This window comes from Theropithecus gelada, chromosome 16 (assembly GCF_003255815.1).
Source record: "Theropithecus gelada isolate Dixy chromosome 16, Tgel_1.0, whole genome shotgun sequence".
NCBI classification, from domain to species: Eukaryota; Metazoa; Chordata; class Mammalia; order Primates; family Cercopithecidae; genus Theropithecus; species Theropithecus gelada.
Window position 1 is genome coordinate 30,955,345 of NC_037684.1, and position 20,983 is coordinate 30,976,327.

Consider the following 20,983-nt stretch of genomic DNA (forward strand, 5'->3'; position numbering starts at 1 on the left):
AGGAGCTGGTTCCAACAAACAAGAGGACCACATTCCACATAGGGTTCAGTGGAAAACAGGTTGCAGGGCAGGAGGCTGTAGAACAGGCTGATTGCTCAAGTTGACTAAACCCTTATAATCCCTGGAGACCCTTCCTGTCTGCTTATAGCCTCCCCATCCCCCCAATGCTGCCACAGCAATGAAGGGCCCAGCAAGGCACCCCCACAACCTGTTCCAGCCCCAGCAGAGCATCCTTCACTCCTCTTTTTCCCTCCCTCCTCCATCCAATCATCAAGTATGTCCAAAACCCACTCCTCCCCCAGATCTGAGTCTCTATCTCCTCTCACCAGAATTACAGTGTCAGCCTCCAAACAGACACCTCCTCTACTCTCTCCTGTACCTCCCCGTACAGTCTCTCAACACAACAGCTATGCTGATTACTTGAAAATGAGGCCTGGCGCGGTGGCTAACACCTGTAATCCCAGCACTTTGGGAGGCCGAGGCAGGTGGATCACCTGAGATCGGGAGTTCGAGACCAATCTAAGCAACATGGAGAAATCCCATCTCTACTAAAAATACAAAATTAGCTGGCTGTGGTGGTGCATGTCTGTAATCCCAGCCACTCGGGAGGCTGAGGCATGAGAATCGCTTGAACCAGGGAAATGGAGGTTGTGGTGAGCTGAGATTGCGCCATTGCACTCCAGCCTGGGCAACAAGAGCGAAACTCTGTCTCAAAAAAAAAAAAAGAGGGCCGGGCGCGGTGGCTCAAGCCTGTAATCCCAGCACTTTGGGAGGCCGAGACGGGCGGATCACGAGGTCAGGAGATCGAGACCATCCTGGCTAACATGGTGAAACCCCGTCTCTACTAAAAAATATAAAAAACTAGCCGGGCGAGGTGGCGGGCGCCTGTAGTCCCAGCTACTTGGGAGGCTGAGGCAGGAGAATGGCGTAAACCCGGGAGGCAGAGCTTGCAGTGAGCTGAGATCCAGCCACTGCACTCCAGCCTGGGCGACAGAGCAAGACTCCGTCTAAAAAAAAAAAAAAAAAAAAAAAATCAGACACTGGCCCTGTGCTTAAAACCCTTCATGGGGTGGGATCTCACTCAGAGTAAGAGTTGTAACCTTACAGGGGCCCACAAGACCCCTTTCTGTTTAACTTCATCTCCTCACTCTTCCCTGCAGCCCCTCCACTCAGCCCCTCCAGCCCCTGCAGTCCCTGGTGCAGACCAATCACACTCCAGGCATAGGACCTTGGCACTGCCCACCCCTCTAATGCTCTACCCCCAGATACCTGCTTGCCTGATGCCCTCATCTCTGGCAAGTCTCTGCTCATTTCTCAGTTCCCTTCCCCTTCTCCTTCCCTCCTCTCCTCTTCCCCTCCCCTCCTCCTCCCTCCCTCCCTCCTTCCCTCCCTTCCTTCTTTCTCTTTCTTCTTTCTCTCTTTCTTTCTCTTTCTTTCAATGGAGTTTCACTCTTGTTGCCCAGGCTGCAGTGTAATGGCACAATCTTGGTTCACTGCAACCTCCGCCTCCCAGGTTCAAGCGATTCTCCTGCCTCAGCCTCCCGAGTAACTGGAATTACAGGTGCCCGCCACCAAGCCCAGCTAATTTTTTTGTATTTTTAGTAGAGATGGAGTTTCATCATGCTGGCCAGGCTGGTCTTGAACTCCTGACCTCAGGTGATCTGCCCACCTCCACCTCCCAAAAGTGCTGAGATTACAGGCGTGAGCCACTGCACCTGGCAGTTTTTTTTTGTTTTGAATTTCACCCATTTTTTGGGGGTCTCACTGTTGCTCAGGCTGGAGTACAGTGGTGCAATCACGGTTCACAGCAGGCTAGACTCAAGTGATCCTCCCATCTCAGCCTGCAGAGTACCTGGGACTATAGGTGCACATCACCACACCCGGCTAATTTTTTTTGTATTTTTTTTTTAGAGATGAGATTTCGCTGTGTTGCCCAGGCTGGTCTCAAACTTCAGGGCTCAAGCAATCAGCTTCAGCCTCCCAAAGTGCTAGGATTACAGGCATGAGCCACTGACCCCAGCCTATTTCTATTTCTTAATGAGATCTTCCAGGACCACCCTATTTAAAATTTCAACCCACCCTATTACCCTCCGCTCCACACTCCTACCTCCTGGATTCCCAATTCTCCTTCCCTTCGCTTCTACGTTTCCTTTTATGTCCCCCTTAGCACTTATCACTTTTTAACATAATGTATCGTGGTGGGGCAAGGTGGCTCACACCTGTAATCCCAGCACTTTGGGAAGCCTAGGTGGGCGGATTACCTGAGGTCAGGAGTTCCAGACCAGTGTGGCCAACATGGTGAAACCCCTGCCTTGTATTAAAAATACGGAAATTAGCCGGGCGCGGTGGCTCAAGCCTGTAATCCCAGCACTTTGGGAGGCCGAGATGGGTGGATCACGAGGTCAGGAGATCGAGACCATCCTGGCTAACACAATGAAACCCCGTCTCTACTAAAAATACAAAAAAATTAGCCGGGCGTGGTGGCGGCGCCTGTAGTCCCAGCTACTTGGGAGGCTGAGGCAGGAGAATGGCGGGAACCCGGGAGGCGGAGCTTGCAGTGAGCCGAGATCGCGCCACTGCACTCCAGCCTGGGCGACAGAGCGAGACTCCGCCTCAAAAAAAAAAAAAAAATACGGAAATTAGTTGGGTGTGGTGACACACGCCTATAATCCCAGTTACTCAGGCGGCTGAGGCACCAGAATCACTTGAACCTGGGAGGCGGGGGTTGTAGTGAGCCAAGATCGCACCACTGTAATCCAGCCTGGGTGATAGAGGGAGCCTCCCTTTAAAAAAATAATAATAGTAATGTATCACTTGTTATGTTTACTGTTTATTCTGAGTGTCTGCATCACTAGAACATAAGCTCTACTAGGAAGGGAATTGTTTTGTTCACTAATGTATCTGCTGGCACATGGTAGGCACTCGATATATATTTGTTGAAATTGGTCAATACTCATGCCACAGCAATTGGTAAATAATTTGAATATATTGCCTGAAAATATCCCATAAAAGTATCCTATAAAAGATAGTCAAAGGAAAAAGAAACAATGAACCACATCATGGAGAAATGATTGTGGTTAGCAACGATCCTCTTTATATTCAAAATGATTGTACAGGCCAGGCACAGTGGCTCATGGCTGTAATCCCAGCACTCTGGGAGGCCAAGGTGGGTGGATCACCTGAGGTCAGGAGTTCGAGACCAGCCTGGCCAACATGGTGAAACCCCATCTCTACTAAAAATACAAAAGTTAGGCAGGCGTGGTGGTGGGCACCTATAATCCCAGCTACTTGGGAGGCTGAGGCAGAAGAATCACTTGAACCCAGAAGGCATAGGTTGCAGTAAGCCAAGATCATACCAGTCTAGGTGACAAGAGTGAAACTCCAGTCTAGGCGACAAGAGTGAAACTCCATCTCAAAAAAAAAAGATTTTACATAAAATCAGAGTATCTGTCCATCCCACTGCTCCTGCCAACCTTGCCTTACCTGACTGCAGGCAGCTTGCCTTTGTTGGTTTAGGAAGTGCACTGCTCCTGCTTCATTAATTCTCAAATTCATTTCAAAATCATAGATTGCTGGCCGGGTGTGGTGGCTCATGCCTGTAATCCCAACACTTTGGGAGCTGAGGTGGGTGGATCACTGAGGTCAGGAGTTCGAGACCGGCCTGAGCAACATGGTGAAACCCCGTCTCTACTAAAACTACAAAAATTAGTTGGACGTGGTTGCAGGTCTCTGTAATCTCAGCTACTAGGGAGGCTGAGGCTGGAGAGTCGCTTGAACCCGGGAGGTGGAGGTTGCTGTGAGCCGATCACACCATTGTACTCCAGCCTAAGTGACAGAGGGAGATTGGAGATTGTGTCTCCAAAAAAAAAAATCATAGATTGCTTTATTATCCAATCATGACTTTCTTGAACAGTGCATCTTTTTCTTTTTCTTTTTTTTTTTTTTTTTTTAGCGGTTTCTAATCATCTTTCCATTTTTTCATTAGAAGACAAGACTTTTCTTTTTTTTTTTTTTTTTGAGATGGAGTCTCAGTCTGTCGCCCAGGCTGGAGTGCAGTGGCGCTCACTACAGTCTCCGCCTCCCGGGTTCACGCCATTCTCCTGCCTCAGCTTCCCGAGTAGCTGGGACTACAGGCACCCGCCACCACGCCCAGCTAATTTTTTGTATTTTTAGTAGAGACAGGGTTTCACCATGTTAGCCAGGATGGTCTCGATCTCCTGACCTTGTGATCCACCCGCCTCAGCCTCCTAAAGTGCTGGGATTATAGGCGTAAGCCGCTGTGCCCGGCCAGAAGACAAGACTTAATGCCTGCAGCGCACTGAGGACTTCAACATTCATCATCACATAAAGCAGCTGTTATGTTGCAATGTCTTTATCTGCAGTCCTCGGTCAGTTTCACTCTTTCCTATATCCTATATGTTCCTCTTTCTTGAATTGTTCTCTTATTTTCCTGGAATTCATGCAACAAATCGAATCAAATCAAATGTTGTTTGTTTGTCATGTGTCTACCAGTATCTCTGTTTCGTTCGTGTCAAAAATCTTGTCAATGTTTATAGCCCGGGCGACTGTTGATGCCAACAGAAGCCAGACTTTGCAGCCCAGTTTTGCTCATATGTTGCCCAAGCTCACTCTGCATCCCTATACGCCTCTCTCACAGTGGCTAAGAAACCACACAGAAACCAGCCTGGGTGGCAGGGGGAACATCTAGATTCTTATAAAGCAAATCTGCTTAGAGCAAAGTATAACTGAACTAGCCAGAAATGTAGAGCATCATTGTTGCTTTCTGTCAACCATCAAGAGGTGAAATGGCTGTAGGAAGACAACTAGCTGGGGGGAGGGGGAGAATGAGTTAAGGATCTGGAATTTCAGGAAAAATGGAGAAAAGTTGAGAGAGAACCTGGATTTAACATTCAAACCTCAGCTTAAAAAAGAAAACTGAGGCCGGGTGCAGTGGCTCATGCCTGTAATCTCAGCACTTAGGGAGTCTGAGGCAGCTGGGTCACAAGGTCAGCAGTTCCAGATCAGCCTGGCCAATATGGTGAAACCTCATCTCTACTAAAAATACAAAAAATTACCTGGGCGTGGTGATGCGTGCCTGTAGTCCCAGCTACTCAGGAGGCTGAGGCAGGAGAATCGCTTGAACCTGGGAGGCAGAGGTTGCAGTGAGCTGAGATTGCACCACTGCACTCCAGCCTGGGTGAAAGAGCGAGACTCCATCTCAAAAAAAAAAAAAAATTAGCCAGGCGTGGTGGTTTGCCCCTGAGGTCCCAGCTACTCTGGAGGCTGATGGAGGATCGCATGAGCCCAGGAGGCAGAGGTTACAGTGAGCCAAGATCATGCCACTGCACTCCAGCCTAGGTGACAGAGCAAGATCCTGTCTCAAAAAAAAAAGGCCAGGCATGGTGCCTCATACCTATAATCCCAGCACTTTGGGGGGCAGAGGCAGTTGGATCACTTGAGGTCAGGAGCTCAAGACCAGCCTGGTCAACATGGCGAAACCCCGTCTCTACTAAAAATACAAAAATTAGCCAGGCGTGGTGGTGGACGCCTGTAATCCCATCTACTCAGGAGGCTGAGAATCGCTTGAACCCACGAGGCAGAGGTTGCAGTGAACCGAGATCGCGCCACTGCACTCCAGGCTAGGCAACAGAGCAAGACTCTGTCTCAGAAAAAAAAAAGAGAGATAAATCTCCAGTTTGGCTAGAATGATGGAGTTAAATGCACAAAATATCAAGCATCAATTTAATTGGAGAAGAACTGAAACTCGTCAAAAATAGAGATGATCATTTCCAGAAGGCCACAGCTTGTCCCTTGATTTCCTGCTTGTGTTTTGGGAAACGCCATACTCCACATCGCATGGGCAAGTCATCTGAAGCCACATGGGAACAGAACAACCAGAAGCCTACTTCCAGGCTGGCTGAATGAGGGCCTCTTTCATCTTTTTCTTCTGGCGGAGGCCTTGGCAGCCACAGGCTCACAGCACCCTCTGCTGTTAAATTGCAAAGGATGGTGCCTGGGTTTTGAGACTGGGACTGCTAAAAGATTCTGGTCTGGGGCAGGAAGAAAATTACATGAGCAGAAGAAATTCAAAATTGTTTTATTACCTCTAAATAAGTAAATAAAGAGCCAGGTGTGTTGGTGCCCAGTTACAGTCCTGGCTACTCGAGAAACTGAGGTGAGAGGATCACTTGAACCCAGGAGTTTGAGGCCAGCCTGGGCAACAGAGAGAGACCTCATCCCACAAAAAAACTTTTTAAATTAGCTGGACATAGTGATGTGAGCCTATAATTTCAGCTACTCCGGGGGCTGAGGCAGGAGGATAGACTGAGCGTGGGAGTTCAAGGTTACAGTGACCTATGTTGTGCCACTGCACTCTAGCCTGGGTAACAGAGCAAAACCTCATGTCAAAAAAGAAATGTTTAATGTTCTTAATTGATTATTTAAAAACTGTTTTCATGCAAAACTTCAGGATGGGTTAATTTTGCTGGTGACAGGAGGCAATGATAAAACAAAGAAAAATTATGCAGCTAAACTTTTTCACCAAGGCAGATTTTCAGCCTTTTCCAAGCCAAGTGGAAATGCCCAGTTCACCCACACCGAGGTTCCAAAAACAGGAAAAACACACTTTCTAGCAGTGTTAGTGAAACTCATGTAACAGTGTCTCCATTGAGATCGAGCCCTGAGTAACAAAATGGGGGAGACGAACAGGCTTAGCATTATATGTAGGGGACTGGGGCATAGCTTTCAGACCCCATAAAGAATAAACCTCCAGCTTTTCAGTTCCAGCATTTTAATACGCCTACCTGCCTGAACAGAGGTAAAATTAGAGACTACATGGTAACATTACAATAGAAGTTTTTACTTCTATTTATAACTTGCTTATTTGGTTATTTTTCCTTACCAAAAGCACAAGACAGCCTCAATATCCTTAAATGCCCCAAGTCCTAAAATTACTTATTTAACCCTGAGAGATCTAGCCGTTATAAAATAGAACAGCTATCAGTCATGAATCATTTGTGTGCTCTTTTTTTTAAGTCAATCAATTTTTATTTAGGGAATTCCATTTGTGTTGTGATTTCTTCCACTGTCCATCAAGGTCACTTTAGATCCTCTAAAGAACTGGAGTCAAAATATTTATCTTCAAGTTAGCCCTTTTTAGTGAAACGGATGCTTATTTTAATCCAGTTGTCCTGTCAGCCCATAATTCTTTTATTTTGCTTCTGTCATCTCCTTTTCATATGGATATACCGAAGAAGACTTCAAAATTCACCATCTTTGGGATCTAATTTCTTTTCTTTTTTTTTAATGGAGTCTCGCTCTATTGCTAGGCTGGAGTGCAGTGGCATGATCTTGGCTCATTGCAACCTCCCCCTCCCGAGTTCAAATGATTCTCCTGCCTCAGCTTCCCGAGTAGCTGGGATTACAGGCGTGCCCCACCACACCCAGCTAATTTTTGTGTTTTTAGTAGAGAAGGGGTTTCAACATGTTGGCCAGGATGGTCTTGATCTCTTGACTTCATGATCCGCCTAACTTGGCCTCCCAAAGTGCTGGGATTACAGGCGTGAGCCACCGTGCCTGGCCACAGGATCTAATTTCTTCAACCCATTTAAGGTCATTTTTAGTGTAGGTGGATCTGCCTGGTTCTCAGTTTGACACCCTCTCTAAACATGAATGAGTTCAAATCATATTCATTCCTAAGCGATCGCACTCAAGAATAGTACAGATGTGTGGAATATGCCAATACCTTTAACTCCAGACATCATGTTCTCAAGATAAAAGCCTTTCAAACAAAAAGCCATTTTATGTATCAAGTCAACATGCAATTGGAATACAAAATTAATACAGCTGAGGATTTCGCTCATATCCCATGCTGTTTAACTATCTATTCTACAGTCCTAGAATCAACCTTTATTATTATTATTATTAAGAGACAGGTTCTGTCTTTGTTACCCAGGCTGGAGTGCAGTGGTGCCATCAAAGGTCAGTGCACCCTCCAACTCCTGGGCTCAATCCTCTTCCCCTAGCCTCCGCTTCCTGAGTAGCTGCAACCACAGGCACAGGCCATGATACCCAGCTAATTTTCAAATTTTTATGGAGATGAGGTGTTACTTTCTTGCCCAGGCTGGTCTTGAACGCCTGGCTTAAAGCAACACTCCCACCTAGTGTGGGGATTGCAGGCATGAGCCACTGTGCCTGGCCTGGAACCAAACTTTATGGCTATCAATACTCCCATAAATTAACTGTCTCAGGTATCAAAATATCCCTTCTTATATATATCAAAACTCATACTGAACAATGAGTTCTAGGTTGCAAAAGAGGATTTATTTTTTGCACCTATCCATAAGTCTTTGTCCACAAGTTAAACAAAAACATATTTAAGTACGTGAGACATACTACTGAGAGGCCACGGCGCACAGGGGTTAGGTGAGTGGACTCGGGAGCCAGGTTCCTAGTTCAAAGATGTGCCCTTCCATTTACTGAGTGACTTTAGGCAAACTCCTTCTCTTGGTGTCTCAGTATCCTCAGTTGTGAAATGGGGATGACATTAAGACCTATTTCGGCCGGGTGCAGTGGCTCACGCCTGTAATCCCATCTCTTTGGGAGGCCGAGGAGGGTGGATCATGAGGTCAGGAGATTGAGACCATCCTGGCTAACACGGTGAAACCTTGTCTCTACTAAAAAACAAAAAATTAGCCGGGCATGGTGGCGAGCGCCTGTAGACCCAGCTACTTGGGAGGCTGAGGCAGGAGAATGACGTGAACCTGGGAGGTGGAGCTTGCAGTGAGCCGAGATCGCACCACAGCACTCCAGCCTCGGCGACAGAGTAAGACTCTGTCTCAAAAAATAAAAATAAACATAAAAATAAAAAAAGACCTGGGCCGGGCGCGGTGGCTCAAGCCTGTAATCCCAGCACTTTGGGAGGCTGAGACGGGCGGATCACGAGGTCAGGAGATCGAGACCATCCTGGCGAACACGGTGAAACCCCGTCTCTACTAAAAAAATACAAAAAACTAGCCGGGTGAGGTGGCGGGCGCCTGTGGTCCCAGCTACTCGGGAGGCTGAGGCAGGAGAATGGCGTAAGCCCGGGAGGCGGAGCTTGCAGTGAGCCGAGATCGCGCCACTGCACTCCAGCCTGGGCGACAGAGCGAGACTCCGTCTCAAAAAAAAAAAAATTAAAAAAGACCTATTTCATGGGAGTTGTTATGACGATTAAATGAGTAATTTTTGTAATGTGCTCACAACAACGCCTGGGAGGACTATATAAGTGTTGGTTTAATGCCAACCAATAATTAAATGATGCTGAACAATAATAAAAATTATATAGTGGTTTGAAGTTGGCTTTTCACTATTTAGAATTGCAACCGACAGAGGTGTTTTGTTTTATTTTGTTTTGTTTCGTTTCGTTTCAAGATGGAGCTTCGCTCTTGTTGCCCAAGAGTAGGAGTGCAGTGGCATGATCTTGGCTCACTGCAACCTCCGACTCCTGGGTTCAAGTGATTCTTCAGCCTCAGCCTCCCAGGTAGCTGAGATTATAGGCGCCCGCCACCACACCAGCTAAATTTTGTATTTTTAGTAGAGACGAGGTTTCGCCATGTTTACCAGGCTAGTCTTGAACTCCTGACCTCAGGGGATCTTACAGGCGTGAGCCACTGCGCCTGGCCTTGACAGAGATTTTATCAATAATATCTTCTTGTTTGTCTTCATGAGGTCTCTTTCAGGCTGTTATGCCTTGGTCACCATCTTCTGCTGACGTCTAACAAAGGGTTTACTTTCTGCTAAGGGGAAGAAAAGTTGGCCTCATGGGGTCAGAAGAAATGGTTTAGCAGTGGTGGAAGAGGCTCCTGGAGTGTAAAGTGACACAAGCAAGTTTCATGTCAGTCTTATTCTTTGCTTCCTTGTAACTGCCACATAAAAGGTGCCCAACATATGTATCGTTCATTGATGAATCCAGTAACCCCAAGACAATGGTCATCTTCTGTGACTGGCAGACAATTCACAGCTCTAGAATTTCTATAAAGAAAGGCTAGGATGGGCGCAGTGACTCACGCCTGCAATCTCAGCACTTTGGGAGGCCAAGGCAGGCAGATCACGAGGTCAGGAGTTCGATTCCAGCCTGGCCAACATAGTGAAACCCCATCTCTACTAAAAATACAAAAGTTAGCCGGGCGTGGTGGTGCACACCTGTAGTCCCAACTACTCAGGGGGCTGAGGCAGGAGAATTGCTTGAACCCGGGAGGCGGAAGTTGCGGTGAGCCGAGATGGCATCACTGCACTCCAGCCTGGGCAACAGAGCAAGACTCTGTCTCAAAAAAAAAAAAAAAAAAGGCCGGGCGCGGTGGCTCAAGCCTGTAATCCCAGCACTTTGGGAGGCCGAGACGGGCGGATCACGAGGTCAGGAGATCAAGACCATCCTGGCTAACACAGTGAAACCCCGTCTCTACTAAAAAATACAAAAAACTAGCCGGGCGAAGTGGCGGGCGCCTGTGGTCCCAGCTACTTGGGAGGCTGAGGCAGGAGAATGGCGTGAACCCGGGAGGCGGAGCTTGCAGTGAGCTGAGATCCGGCCACCGCACTCCAGCCTGGGCGACAGAGCCAGACTCAGTCTCAAAAAAAAAAAAAAAAGAGAAAAGGCTGAAGGCCGGGTGCAGTGGCTCATGCCTGTAATCTCAGCACTTTGGGTTTGTTTGTTTGAGATGGAGTCTCACTCTGTCACCCAGGCTGGAGTGCAATGGCATTATCTTGGCTCACTGCAACCTCCACCTCCCAGGTTCAAACGATTCTCCTGCCTCATCCTCTCGAGTAGCTGGGACTACAGGTGCACACCACCTTGCCCAGCTAATTTTTGTATTTTTAGTAGAAACGGGGTTTCACTATGTTGGCCAGGCTGGTCTTGAACTCCTGACCTCAAGCGATCCTCCTGCCTCAGCCTTCCAAAGTGCTGGGATTACAGGTGTGAACCACTACACCCGGCCATAATCTCAGCACTTTGGGAGACTGAAGCAGGAGGATTACTTGAACACAGTTCTAGACCAGCTTAGGCAACATAGTGAGACCCCTGTCTCTACAAAAATTTTAAAAATTAGGCAAATATGGTGGCATATGCCTGTAGTCCCAACTACTCAGGCAGCTGAGGTGGGAGAATTGCTTGAGCCCAGGAAGTCAAGGCTGTAGTGAGCCACGATCACACCACTGTACACTGTACTCCAGCCTGGGTGACACAGGGATACCCTGTCTCAAAAAAAAAAGAGGGATGCTTAGGCATGGCCATGTGATTGGAAGGGAAACCAGCAGACTTCTGTCAAGTAAAGAAAAATATCAAGGTTTTAAAGAATTAAAGTTAACTTTATTCAGAAGTCTTACTAAGGACTATAGATTGAGGCCTCTAGCCTAGGAGCAGGCTCTGGCCCAGTGTTTCAGACCCCTGCTTATATACAGGGGTGGAGGTTCTGTATATGCAAAATCCCATCAGACTTGCTCAGAATTACATGAAAGTAGAATCACAGCAAGGTTTGTGTGTCAGAGTACATCTGGTCCTGGATCACAGAGGTATCATCACTAACCCCGTCAGATGTCATTTTATGTGTAGGAGAAGTCAGGGATTAAGGCCATTCTTTTTTTTTTTTTTTTTTTTTGAGACAGGGTCTCACTCCATCACCCAGGCTGGCATGCAGTAGCACAATCATGGCTCACTGCAGCCTCAACCTCCCAGATTCAGGTGATCCTCCCACCTCAGCCTTCCAAATAACTGAGACTGAGACTACAGGTGCACACCATCACACCCAGCTAATTGTATTTTTTTTGTAGGGACGAGGTTTCACCATGTTGCCCAGGCTGGGGGTCATTCATCTTTTAAGGAATGCAGTGACTCAGGCAAGAGGACAAGAGACGTGGGGGCTGTGTGTTCTGTTTTGTTGTCTTCAAAGCATCTTTCTGGAGAGCTGCAGGTCTCCACAGAGTTAGAAGCTTTGGAAAATTATGCTGGCAAGCAGAAATGGGCCAAGGTGGCTTACGTTTGCTACTTTGTCTCACACTTGCCTAAAAACTGTGTTGTCGGCCGAGTGCAGTGGCTCACGCCTGTAATCCCAGCACTTTGGGAGGCCGAGGCAGGTGGATCCCGAGGTCAGGAGACTGCGACCATCCTGGCTAACACAGTGAAACCCTGTCTCTACTAAAAATACAAAAAAATCAGCTGGGTGTGGTGGCGCGCACCTGTAGTCCTAGCTACTTGGGAGGCTGAGCCAGGAGAATCACTGAACCCGGGAGGCAGAGGTTGCAGTGAGCTGAGATCGTGCCGCTTCACTCCAGGTTGGGTGAAAGAGCGAGAGTCCATCTCAAAAAACAAAAACAAAAACTGTGTTGTCTATTAAACTATGTTGGCTTTATTTCAGATGGCCTGGATGCTGGAAATTGTGAGAAAACTTAAATCCTCCCCCAGTTTCCTTTGACACCACCACTACCCTCTCCTACCCTCTTCCTCCCATTATTCTCTATTAGTTTACCTGCTCTCTTCCTCTCAGATTCAACAGAATTTATAATTTTACATGTATTTGATTGTTTCTTTCTTATCTTCCTTCTCCACAGCTGTAAATGCCGTAACAGGGACCACGGCCGGATTACTCACCATTGTGGCCCTAGTGCTGGGTACAATGCTTGGCACACACTACACTCTCAATAAACATCTGTCATATAAACAAATGAATTCTGTGATTATGTATCATATGCACAAGTCAACACAAGTTATGTATTATGAAAGGGAGAACTTGAATTTTCACAGAAGAAAATGTTGATTCCTCCCTTCTTTTCTTAAACACTTGGCCTTTTAAATAATTGATTAATTTTAATTGATACATATAAAATTGTAGGCCAGGCACGATGGCTCATGCCTGTAATCCCAGCACTTTGGGAGGCCAAGGTGGGCGGATCACCTGAGGTCAGGAGTTCAAGACCAGCCTGGCCATCATGCGGAAACCCCGTCTCTACTAAAAATACAAAAATTAGCTGGGCGTGGTGGCGGGCGCCTGTAATCCCATCTACTCAATAGGCTGAGGCAGGAGAATTGCTTGAAGGGATGCGGAGGCTGCAGTGAGCCGAGATCACACCACTGCACTCCAGCCTGGGCAACAGAGTGAGACTATGTCTCAAAACAAAAAAAAAATTGTATATATTTATCATGTACATGAAGTTCTGAAATATGTATATATTGTGGGATGGCTCAATCTAGCTAATTAACATATGCATTACCTCACATGCCTATCATTTATTGTGGTGAGAACACTTAAAATCTACTCTCTTAGGGCGGGAGTGGTGGCTCACGCATGTAATCCCAACACTTTGGGAGGCTGAGGCGGGTGGATCACCTGAAGTCGGGAGTTCGAGACCAGTCTGGTGAACATGGTGAAACCCTGTCTTTACTAAAAATACAAAAATTAGCTGGGCGTGGTGGTGGGTGACTGTGATCCCAACTACTTGGGAGGCTGAGGCAGGAGAATTGCTTGAACCCAGGAGAAGGAAGTTGCCAAGAGCTGAGATCACACCACTGCACCCCAGCCTGGGCGACAAGAGCAAAACTCCATCTCAAAAACAACAACAACAACAACAACAACAACAACAACGAAAAAAGAAAACACTACTGTCTTTGCAGTTTTCAAGAATGCAATACATTAGTTTTTGGTGGTTTTGTTTTTTGAGATTGAGTCTTGCTCTGTCGCCCAGGCTAGAGGGCAGTGGAGCAATCTCGGCTCAACAACCTCTGCTTCCTGGGTTCAAGTGATTCTCCTGCCTCAGCCTCCCGAGTAGCTGGGACTACAGGTGTGTGCCACCACACTCAGCTAACTTTTGTATTTTTAGTAGAGATGGGGTTTCACCATGTTGACTAGGTTGGTCGTGAACTCCTGACCTCAAGTGATCCGCCCGCCTCAGCCTCTCAAAGTGCTGGGATTATAGGCATGAGCCACCATGCCTGGCCTAATATATATATATATATATATATATTTTTTTTTTTGAGACGGAGTCTGGCTCTGTCACCCAGGCTGGAGTGCTGTGGCCGGATCTCAGCTTACTGCAAGCTCCGCCTCCCGGGTTCACGCCATTCTCCTGCCTCAGCCTCCCGAGTAGCTGGGACTACAGGCGCCCGCCACCTGGCCCGGCTAGTTTTTTGTATTTTTTAGTAGAGACGGGGTTTCACCGTGTTAGCCAGGATGGTCTTGATCTCCTGACCTCGTGATCCGCCCGTCTCGGCCTCCCAAAGTGCTGGGATTACAGGCTTGAGCCACCGCGCCCGGCCAATACATTGTTATTAAACACCTATAGTCATTGTGTAGTACTACAGTTATCTTAAATTTATTTCTCCTATCTTGGCCAACCAAGGTGGCTCAGGCCTGTAATCCGAGAACTTCAGGAGGCCAAGGCAGGAAGATCACTTGAGCTCAAGAATTCAAGAGCAGCCTGGGCAACATGGCAAGACCCTATCTCCATAAAAGTAGAAAAAAAGTAGCAAGGTGTGGTGGTGTGCACCTGTAGTCCCAGTTACTCAGGAGGCTGAAGTGGGAGGATCGCTTGAGCCCAGGAAAGTCAAGGCTGCAATGAAATAAGATTTCCACTGCACTCCAGCCCAGGAAACAGAGTAAGACCTTGTCTCAAAAAAAAGCAAACAAGCCCATAAGCAGACAAAAAAAAAAAAAAATCAAAAAACGTATTCCTCCTAATAGTGTGTATCCTTTGACCAACAACTCCTCAACCCCTCTCTCTCTTCCAAACTCCTGGCTTTGAGGTTGGTGTTTTAAAATAAACAGGGATATTTACTAACAGGCCTCTGCCACAGGTCACTTCTGCAGGGAGTTTATCGTTCAGCGAGAGAGAAAGCTGTCCCTGTGAGAGCCTCTTTTGCTCCAGACACAACTCCAGGTCAGTTAACTAAGTCCTGCTTGTTCCTTAGTTTGGAGCCTGGCACTCTGCCTGTAGTATTTTGCACAGAAGATACAGACCTTTCTAGAGAAAGAAGGAAATTCCTCCATCACTCGTTCCCAAACATCCCTGCTTGCCCTCCGTTGAGAACACTTTAGTCATAGTTTGGATCAAATTCAGGAAAGGAATGGGAGACACAGACGCTTTCTGTAAAAGATTTTTTTCATTAGGGCAAACACTGTCTGTTTTCCCGTTGGTACCAGGTGGGGCCCTGGAGTTTATTTAAGTTCTTATTTAGGAAAAGACCTGGCGTTCTAGCATAGCTTGGCCGACTCACTGGTTTCCACTCAGGACTCCAAGGCAGGGTGGAGCACAGGACACTGGCACAATGCCTTCCTGAATTCAGTCTGTGTTTTGTTGTTGTTGTTGTTGTTGTTGGTTTTTGGCTTTTTTTTTTTTTGAGACGGAGCTTCGCTCTTGTTGCCTAGGCTGGATGGAGTGCAATGGTGTGATCTTGGCTCACTGCAACCTCTGCCTCCCGGGTTCAAGCAATTCTCCTGCCTCAGCCTCCAGAGTAGCTGGGATTTCCCCTTTTATATTTTTAATAGAGGCGAGTTTCTCCATGTTGGTCAGGCTGGTCTCGAACTCCCAACTTCAGGTGATCCACCGGACTCAGCCTCCCAAAATGCTGGGATTACAGGCCCTGAATTCAGTCTGTCTACTGCTCTGGGTTTCTTTCACCTGATACCTTTCATCTTTCATACTAACATCCGTTCCAGTACCTACATGTGTCACACTGGTGGAAGCTACAGCAGCTGTCTTCAGCAATTTATGGGTATGTGCTTAAAAAAATTTCCTTAGAAGCCCAGGAGTCCCCCTTACTATTTCTGTGCCATAAAATGGGTTATAGCAATATTCCAGAATATATAATCTCTGTGTGTGTGCCTAAAACTCGATTACTCCAATAAATGAACTCATTTTATTTCCTGGTGAACCTCATAAAAGACAATCCACCCCTTCCCCTGAACATACTCGGCTTCTCCCCTTCTCCCTGGGGCATTGGATTAGGGCCCCAGTGACAGGAAAGAATGACATCACCAGTTCAAAAACTGCTGCTTTATTTTCTTTATACAACCAATTACCATTTTCACATAATTTGCTCAGGTGTTTATGCCTTTTCTTATTTCACAAGGTTTCTTCCTTCTTAGGACACCCAGTTCATGTCCCCATTTTCAGGTCAAGAAACTGAAGCTCAGGGAGTGTCAGCAGGGAGACCAGACATCCAGGCTACCTTAACGCAGTCTGAGTTTATGACTATTGTTCTGGCATGAGGTTTGCCTAACTTTGGATATTAAAATTATATGGTCGTTCTAGGTCTAAGTGACTAGAACCCACCTGAGTGGTGGTGAGTAAGAGTGGCCTCCCAGGTCACTGTTCTTTTTGTTGCACCTGCTGTGTTCTGAATGTTTGTGTATGCCTAAAAATTCATGTTGAAATCCTAACCCCCTAAGTGACATTAGGAGGTGGGCCCTTTGGGAGGTGATTAGGTCACAGGAACAGAGCCTTCATGAATGAAATTAGTGCATTATAAAAGAGGCCCGACTATCCTGGCTAACATGGTGAAACCCCGTCTCTACTAAAAATACAAAAAACTAGCCGGGCGTGGTAGCGGGCGCCTGTAGTCCCAGCTACTTGGGAGGCTGAGGCGGGAGAATGGCGTGAACCCGGGGGGCGGAGCTTGCAGTGAGCCGAGATCACGCCACTGCACTCCAGCCTGGGAGACACAGTGAGACTCCGTCTCAAAAAAAAATAAATAAATAAATAAATAATAAAAATAAAAGAGGCCCAAGAGGGCTGGGCGCAGTGGCTCATGCCTGTAATCCCAGCACTTTGGGAGGCTGAGGCGGGCGGATCACCTGAGGTCAGGAGTTCGAGACCAGCCTGGCCAACATGGTGAAACCCCATCTCTACTAAAAATACAAAAAATTAGCTGGGTGGGGTGACAGGCACCCATAATCCCAGCTACTCGGGAGGCTGGGGCAGGAGAATCACTTGAACCTGGGAGGCAGAGGTTGCAGTGAGCCGAGATTGTGCCATTGCACTCTAGCCTGGGCAACAAGAGTAAAACTCCATCTCTGTCTCAAAAAAAAAAAAAAAAAAGGTCCAAGAAAGACCCCTTACCCTTTGTACCATGTGAGGACACAGCAAAAAGATGGTTATCCCTGAACCAGTATTTGAATCTTCACACCAGACACCGAATTTGCCAGCTTCCCAGCCTCCACAACTGTGAGAAATACATTTTTGTTGTTTATAAGCTACCTAGATTTTGTTATTTTATTATAGCAGTCAGATCAGACTAAGGCACACCCTAAAGAAACAAACACAGAAAGGGACAGAGATCTCACACACAGAGACAAATTCACATGGGTCTCTGTTCAAGAGAATCCTGCCTGAGTCCTACAAAAGTAAGGAAGCATCTGTGAAGCAAATATTTCCCTTTCTCCCACTAATGGACCCATTTTGTATAGCATGAGTCTTACACTATAGTTTTATCTAAAACATGGCACTCTGAGAAAAGCATGATGCAGAAGAGTACACAGTGTGCTACCATTTATGTTTCAAAAGAGGGAAGATTTATATACATTTATTTTTTAAAATACTACCAGAGGGATATATGAGAAATTGATAACAGGCTGGGCATGGTGGCTCACGCCTGTAATCCCAACAGTGGGAGGCCAAGGTGGACAAATTGCTAGAACCCAGGAGTTCAAGACTAGTGTGGGCAACATGGCAAAGCACTGTCTCTAGAAAAAAATACAAAAAATTAGCCAGGTGTGGTGGTGTGCAACTCTAGTCCCAGCTACTCAGAGGGCTGAGATGGGAGGATCACCTGTTCCCGGGGAAGTTGAGACAGCCATGATTGTGCCACTGCACTCCAGCCTGGGCAAGAGTGAGACTATGCCTCAAAAAAAAAAAAAGGCCAGGCACTGTGGCTCATGCCTGTAATCACAGCACTTTGGGAGGCTGAGGCTGGCGGATCACCTGAGGTCAGGAGTTTGAGACCAGCCTGGCCAACATGGTGAAACCCCACCTCTACTAAAAATACAAAATTAGCTGGGCATGGTGGCACATGCCTGTAATCCCAGCTACTCAGGAGGCTGAGGCAGGAGAATCACTTGAACTCGGGAGGTGGAGGTTGTGGTGAGTCAAGACCACGCCATTGCACTCCAGCCTGGGCAACAAGAGCGAAACTCTGTCTTAAAAAAAAAAAAATTAGGCCGGGCGCGGTGGCTCAAGCCTGTAATCCCAGCACTTTGGGAGGCCGAGGCGGGTGGATCACGAGGTCAGGAGATCGAGACCATCCTGGCTAACATGGTGAAACCCCGTCTCTACTAAAAATACAAAAAAAACTAGCCGGGCGTGGTGGCGGGCGCCTGTAGTCCCAGCTACTTGGGAGGCTGAGGCAGGAGAATGGCGTGAACCTGGGAGGCGGACCTTGCAGTGAGCCGAGATCGCGCCACTGCACTCCAGCCTGGGTGACACAGCACGAGACTCCGTCTCAAAAAAAAAAAAAAAAAATTAAGTGATTGATTCTGGAGAAAGAAATTGGGTAACTCAATGGCAGGACTGAAGGAAACTTTTGGTGGTACACACCTGTAATCCCAACTACTTGGGTGGCTGAGGCACAAGAATTGCTTGAACCCAAGAAGCAGAGGTTGCAGTGAGCCAAAATCATGCCACTGCACTCCAGCCTATGTGACAGAACAAGACTGTCTCAAAAAAAAAAAAAGTTCCTTTCAGAGTTGGAAGAATAAATAGCTGAACACAGCCAGAGCCACAGGTTATCTCCCCTGGGTGTCAGTTTTTGTATTTCTCCTCTGTTATTTCATCCTGACTGTCTAGGCCTTAACCATCTTTGTTCTAGCTAAAGTTGTAACTGGATCTTTGTTTTATCACCTTTCCTAGATGTGCAAATCCAGTATTTCTACCCAGGTCTGTGAAACTTCAAAGCCTGTGCTCCTAAACATATTATGTTTCCATTTGCTCTACTGCTGATGAAAGATGAGCTTAAGTCTTCCATTGATTACAGATTTGTCTATTTCTTTGAGATCTGTCGATGTCTGCTTTATGTATTTTGAGACTGTTATTAGATGCACACAAATTTAGAACTGTTATATATTTCATCATTACACGTCCCTCTTAATCTCTTACTTTAACCCTTTTCCTGTTTGCCCTGAGAATACTTGCCAGTGTCACTTGCAGCTGTAGCACTGACCCCAAGAAGGTGACAATGCTGTCAACATTCCACAATGATACTGTGATTGAAGTAGACAACAGAAATGGAAAGAAAACTAAGAAGCCAGCCGGGCACAGTGGCTTATGCCTGTAATCCTAGCACTTTGGGAGGCCGAAGTGGGCGGATCACAAGGTCAAGAGGTGGAGACCATCCTGGCCAACACAGTGAAACCCCATCTCTACTAAAAATACAAAAATTAGTTGGGCATGGTGGTGCGAGCCTGTAGCCCCAGCTACTCGGGAGGCTGAGGCAGGAGAATCGCTCGAACCCGGGAGGTGGAGGTTGCAGTAAGCCGAGATCACGCCACCACACTCCAGACTGGTGACAGAGCAAGATTCCATCTCAAACAAAAACAAAAACAAAAACGAAACAAAAAAAAATTAGCCAGGCATGATGGCACATACCTGTAATCCTGGCTACTCTGGAGGCTGAGGCAGGAAAATCCCTTGAACCCGGGAGGCGGAGGTTGCAGTGAGCTGAGATCACACCACTATATCCAGCTTGGGCAACAGAGCAAGAGTCCTTCTCAGGGGGCGGGGCGGGGGGGGGGGGGGCGGGAAAAAGCCATGTATCTTTGTGGATTATAACAAAAATACAGGAGCAGTGGATTCAGCTGATCAGATGTTCTTATCCGACTGAGTGCAAAAGCACAAGGTTTGGTATAAATTATTCCACCACCTTCCAGACATTACAGTGCAGGAACTAAATTAGAAAATTATCTATTTACAAACAGAAAGTAACCAGGAAAGCACACTGGAGTATACGGTATGAATTAGTCATAAATACAAGTGGTATCACAACCATTCTGAGTCAAACTATTTTATTGACCAAAAGATGCCTGTGGAAACAGGAGGTGAGTACCCTAAGCCCTCACTCCTTAGTACTCTGCGTGGTGATGTAGTCCTGGAGAAGTGCCTGCACCTCTGTCCGCCGGCTCATCTTGGTGGCCTTGCCCTGAAAACGGCCTTTCTTCCCTGCTCCTTTGCCTTCCAGGACCTCAGCCACCCTGGGGAACAGAGGTATAGTCAGGGAGACTTTGAGGGAAAAGTCACACACACAAAAAAGGGCAGCTCTGAGTCTTTTTCCAGGGACTGGGGGAGGGATAAGAAGAGTAGATGACTTCTAGGAATGTTTCTTAAAAACACTTAGGCCGGGCGCGGTGGCTCAAGCCTGTAATCCCAGCACTTTGGGAGGCCGAGATGGGCGGATCACAAGGTCAGGAGATCAAGACCATCCTGGCTAACACGGTGAAACCCCGTCTCTACTAAAAAATACAAAAATCTAGCCGGGCGAGGTGGCAGGCGCCTGTAGTCCCAGCTACTCGGGAGGCTGAGGCTGGAGAATGGCGTAAACCCGGGAGGCGGAGCTTGCAGTGAGCTGAGATCCGGCCACTGCACTCCAGCCTGGGCGACAGAGGGAGACTCCGCCTCAAAAAAACAAAACAAAAAAAAAAACAAAACAAAAAAAAAAAAAAACACTTGCACATGGCCGGGCGCGGTGGCTCAATCCTGTAATCCCAGCACTTTGGGAGGCCGAGATGGGCGGATCACAAGGTCAGGAGATTGAGACCATCCTGGCTAATCCGGTGAAACCCCGTCTCTACTAAAAAATACAAAAAACTAGCCGGGCGAGGTGGTGGGCGCCTGTAGTCCCAGCTACTCGGGAGACTGAGGCAGGAGAATGGCGTGAACCCGGGAGGCGGAGCTTGCAGTGAGCTGAGATCCGGCCACAGCACTCCAGCCTGGACAACAGAGCGAGACTCAGTCTCAAAAAAAAAAAAAA

General features: G+C 47.2%; 1 protein-coding gene and 1 non-coding gene across 2 annotated transcripts in view; both read right to left on the minus strand.

Moving 5' to 3' along the window:
* Nucleotides 1-8,256: 8,256 nt before the first annotated feature.
* On the minus strand, nucleotides 8,257-8,384 carry LOC112610484. The gene has a single exon (XR_003116381.1). It is a non-coding gene; the product is annotated as a small nucleolar RNA SNORA40 (small nucleolar RNA).
* An 11,620-nt stretch (nucleotides 8,385-20,004) lies between these two features.
* Nucleotides 20,005-20,983, minus strand: part of AARSD1 (alanyl-tRNA synthetase domain containing 1) — a 15,360-nt gene continuing 14,381 nt past the window's right edge. Inside the window, exon 12 of the mRNA XM_025362695.1 lies at nucleotides 20,005-20,207. Within this exon, the coding sequence (XP_025218480.1) occupies nucleotides 20,072-20,207 (136 nt within the window). The 3' untranslated portion in view covers nucleotides 20,005-20,071. The remainder of the gene's footprint in view (nucleotides 20,208-20,983) is intronic.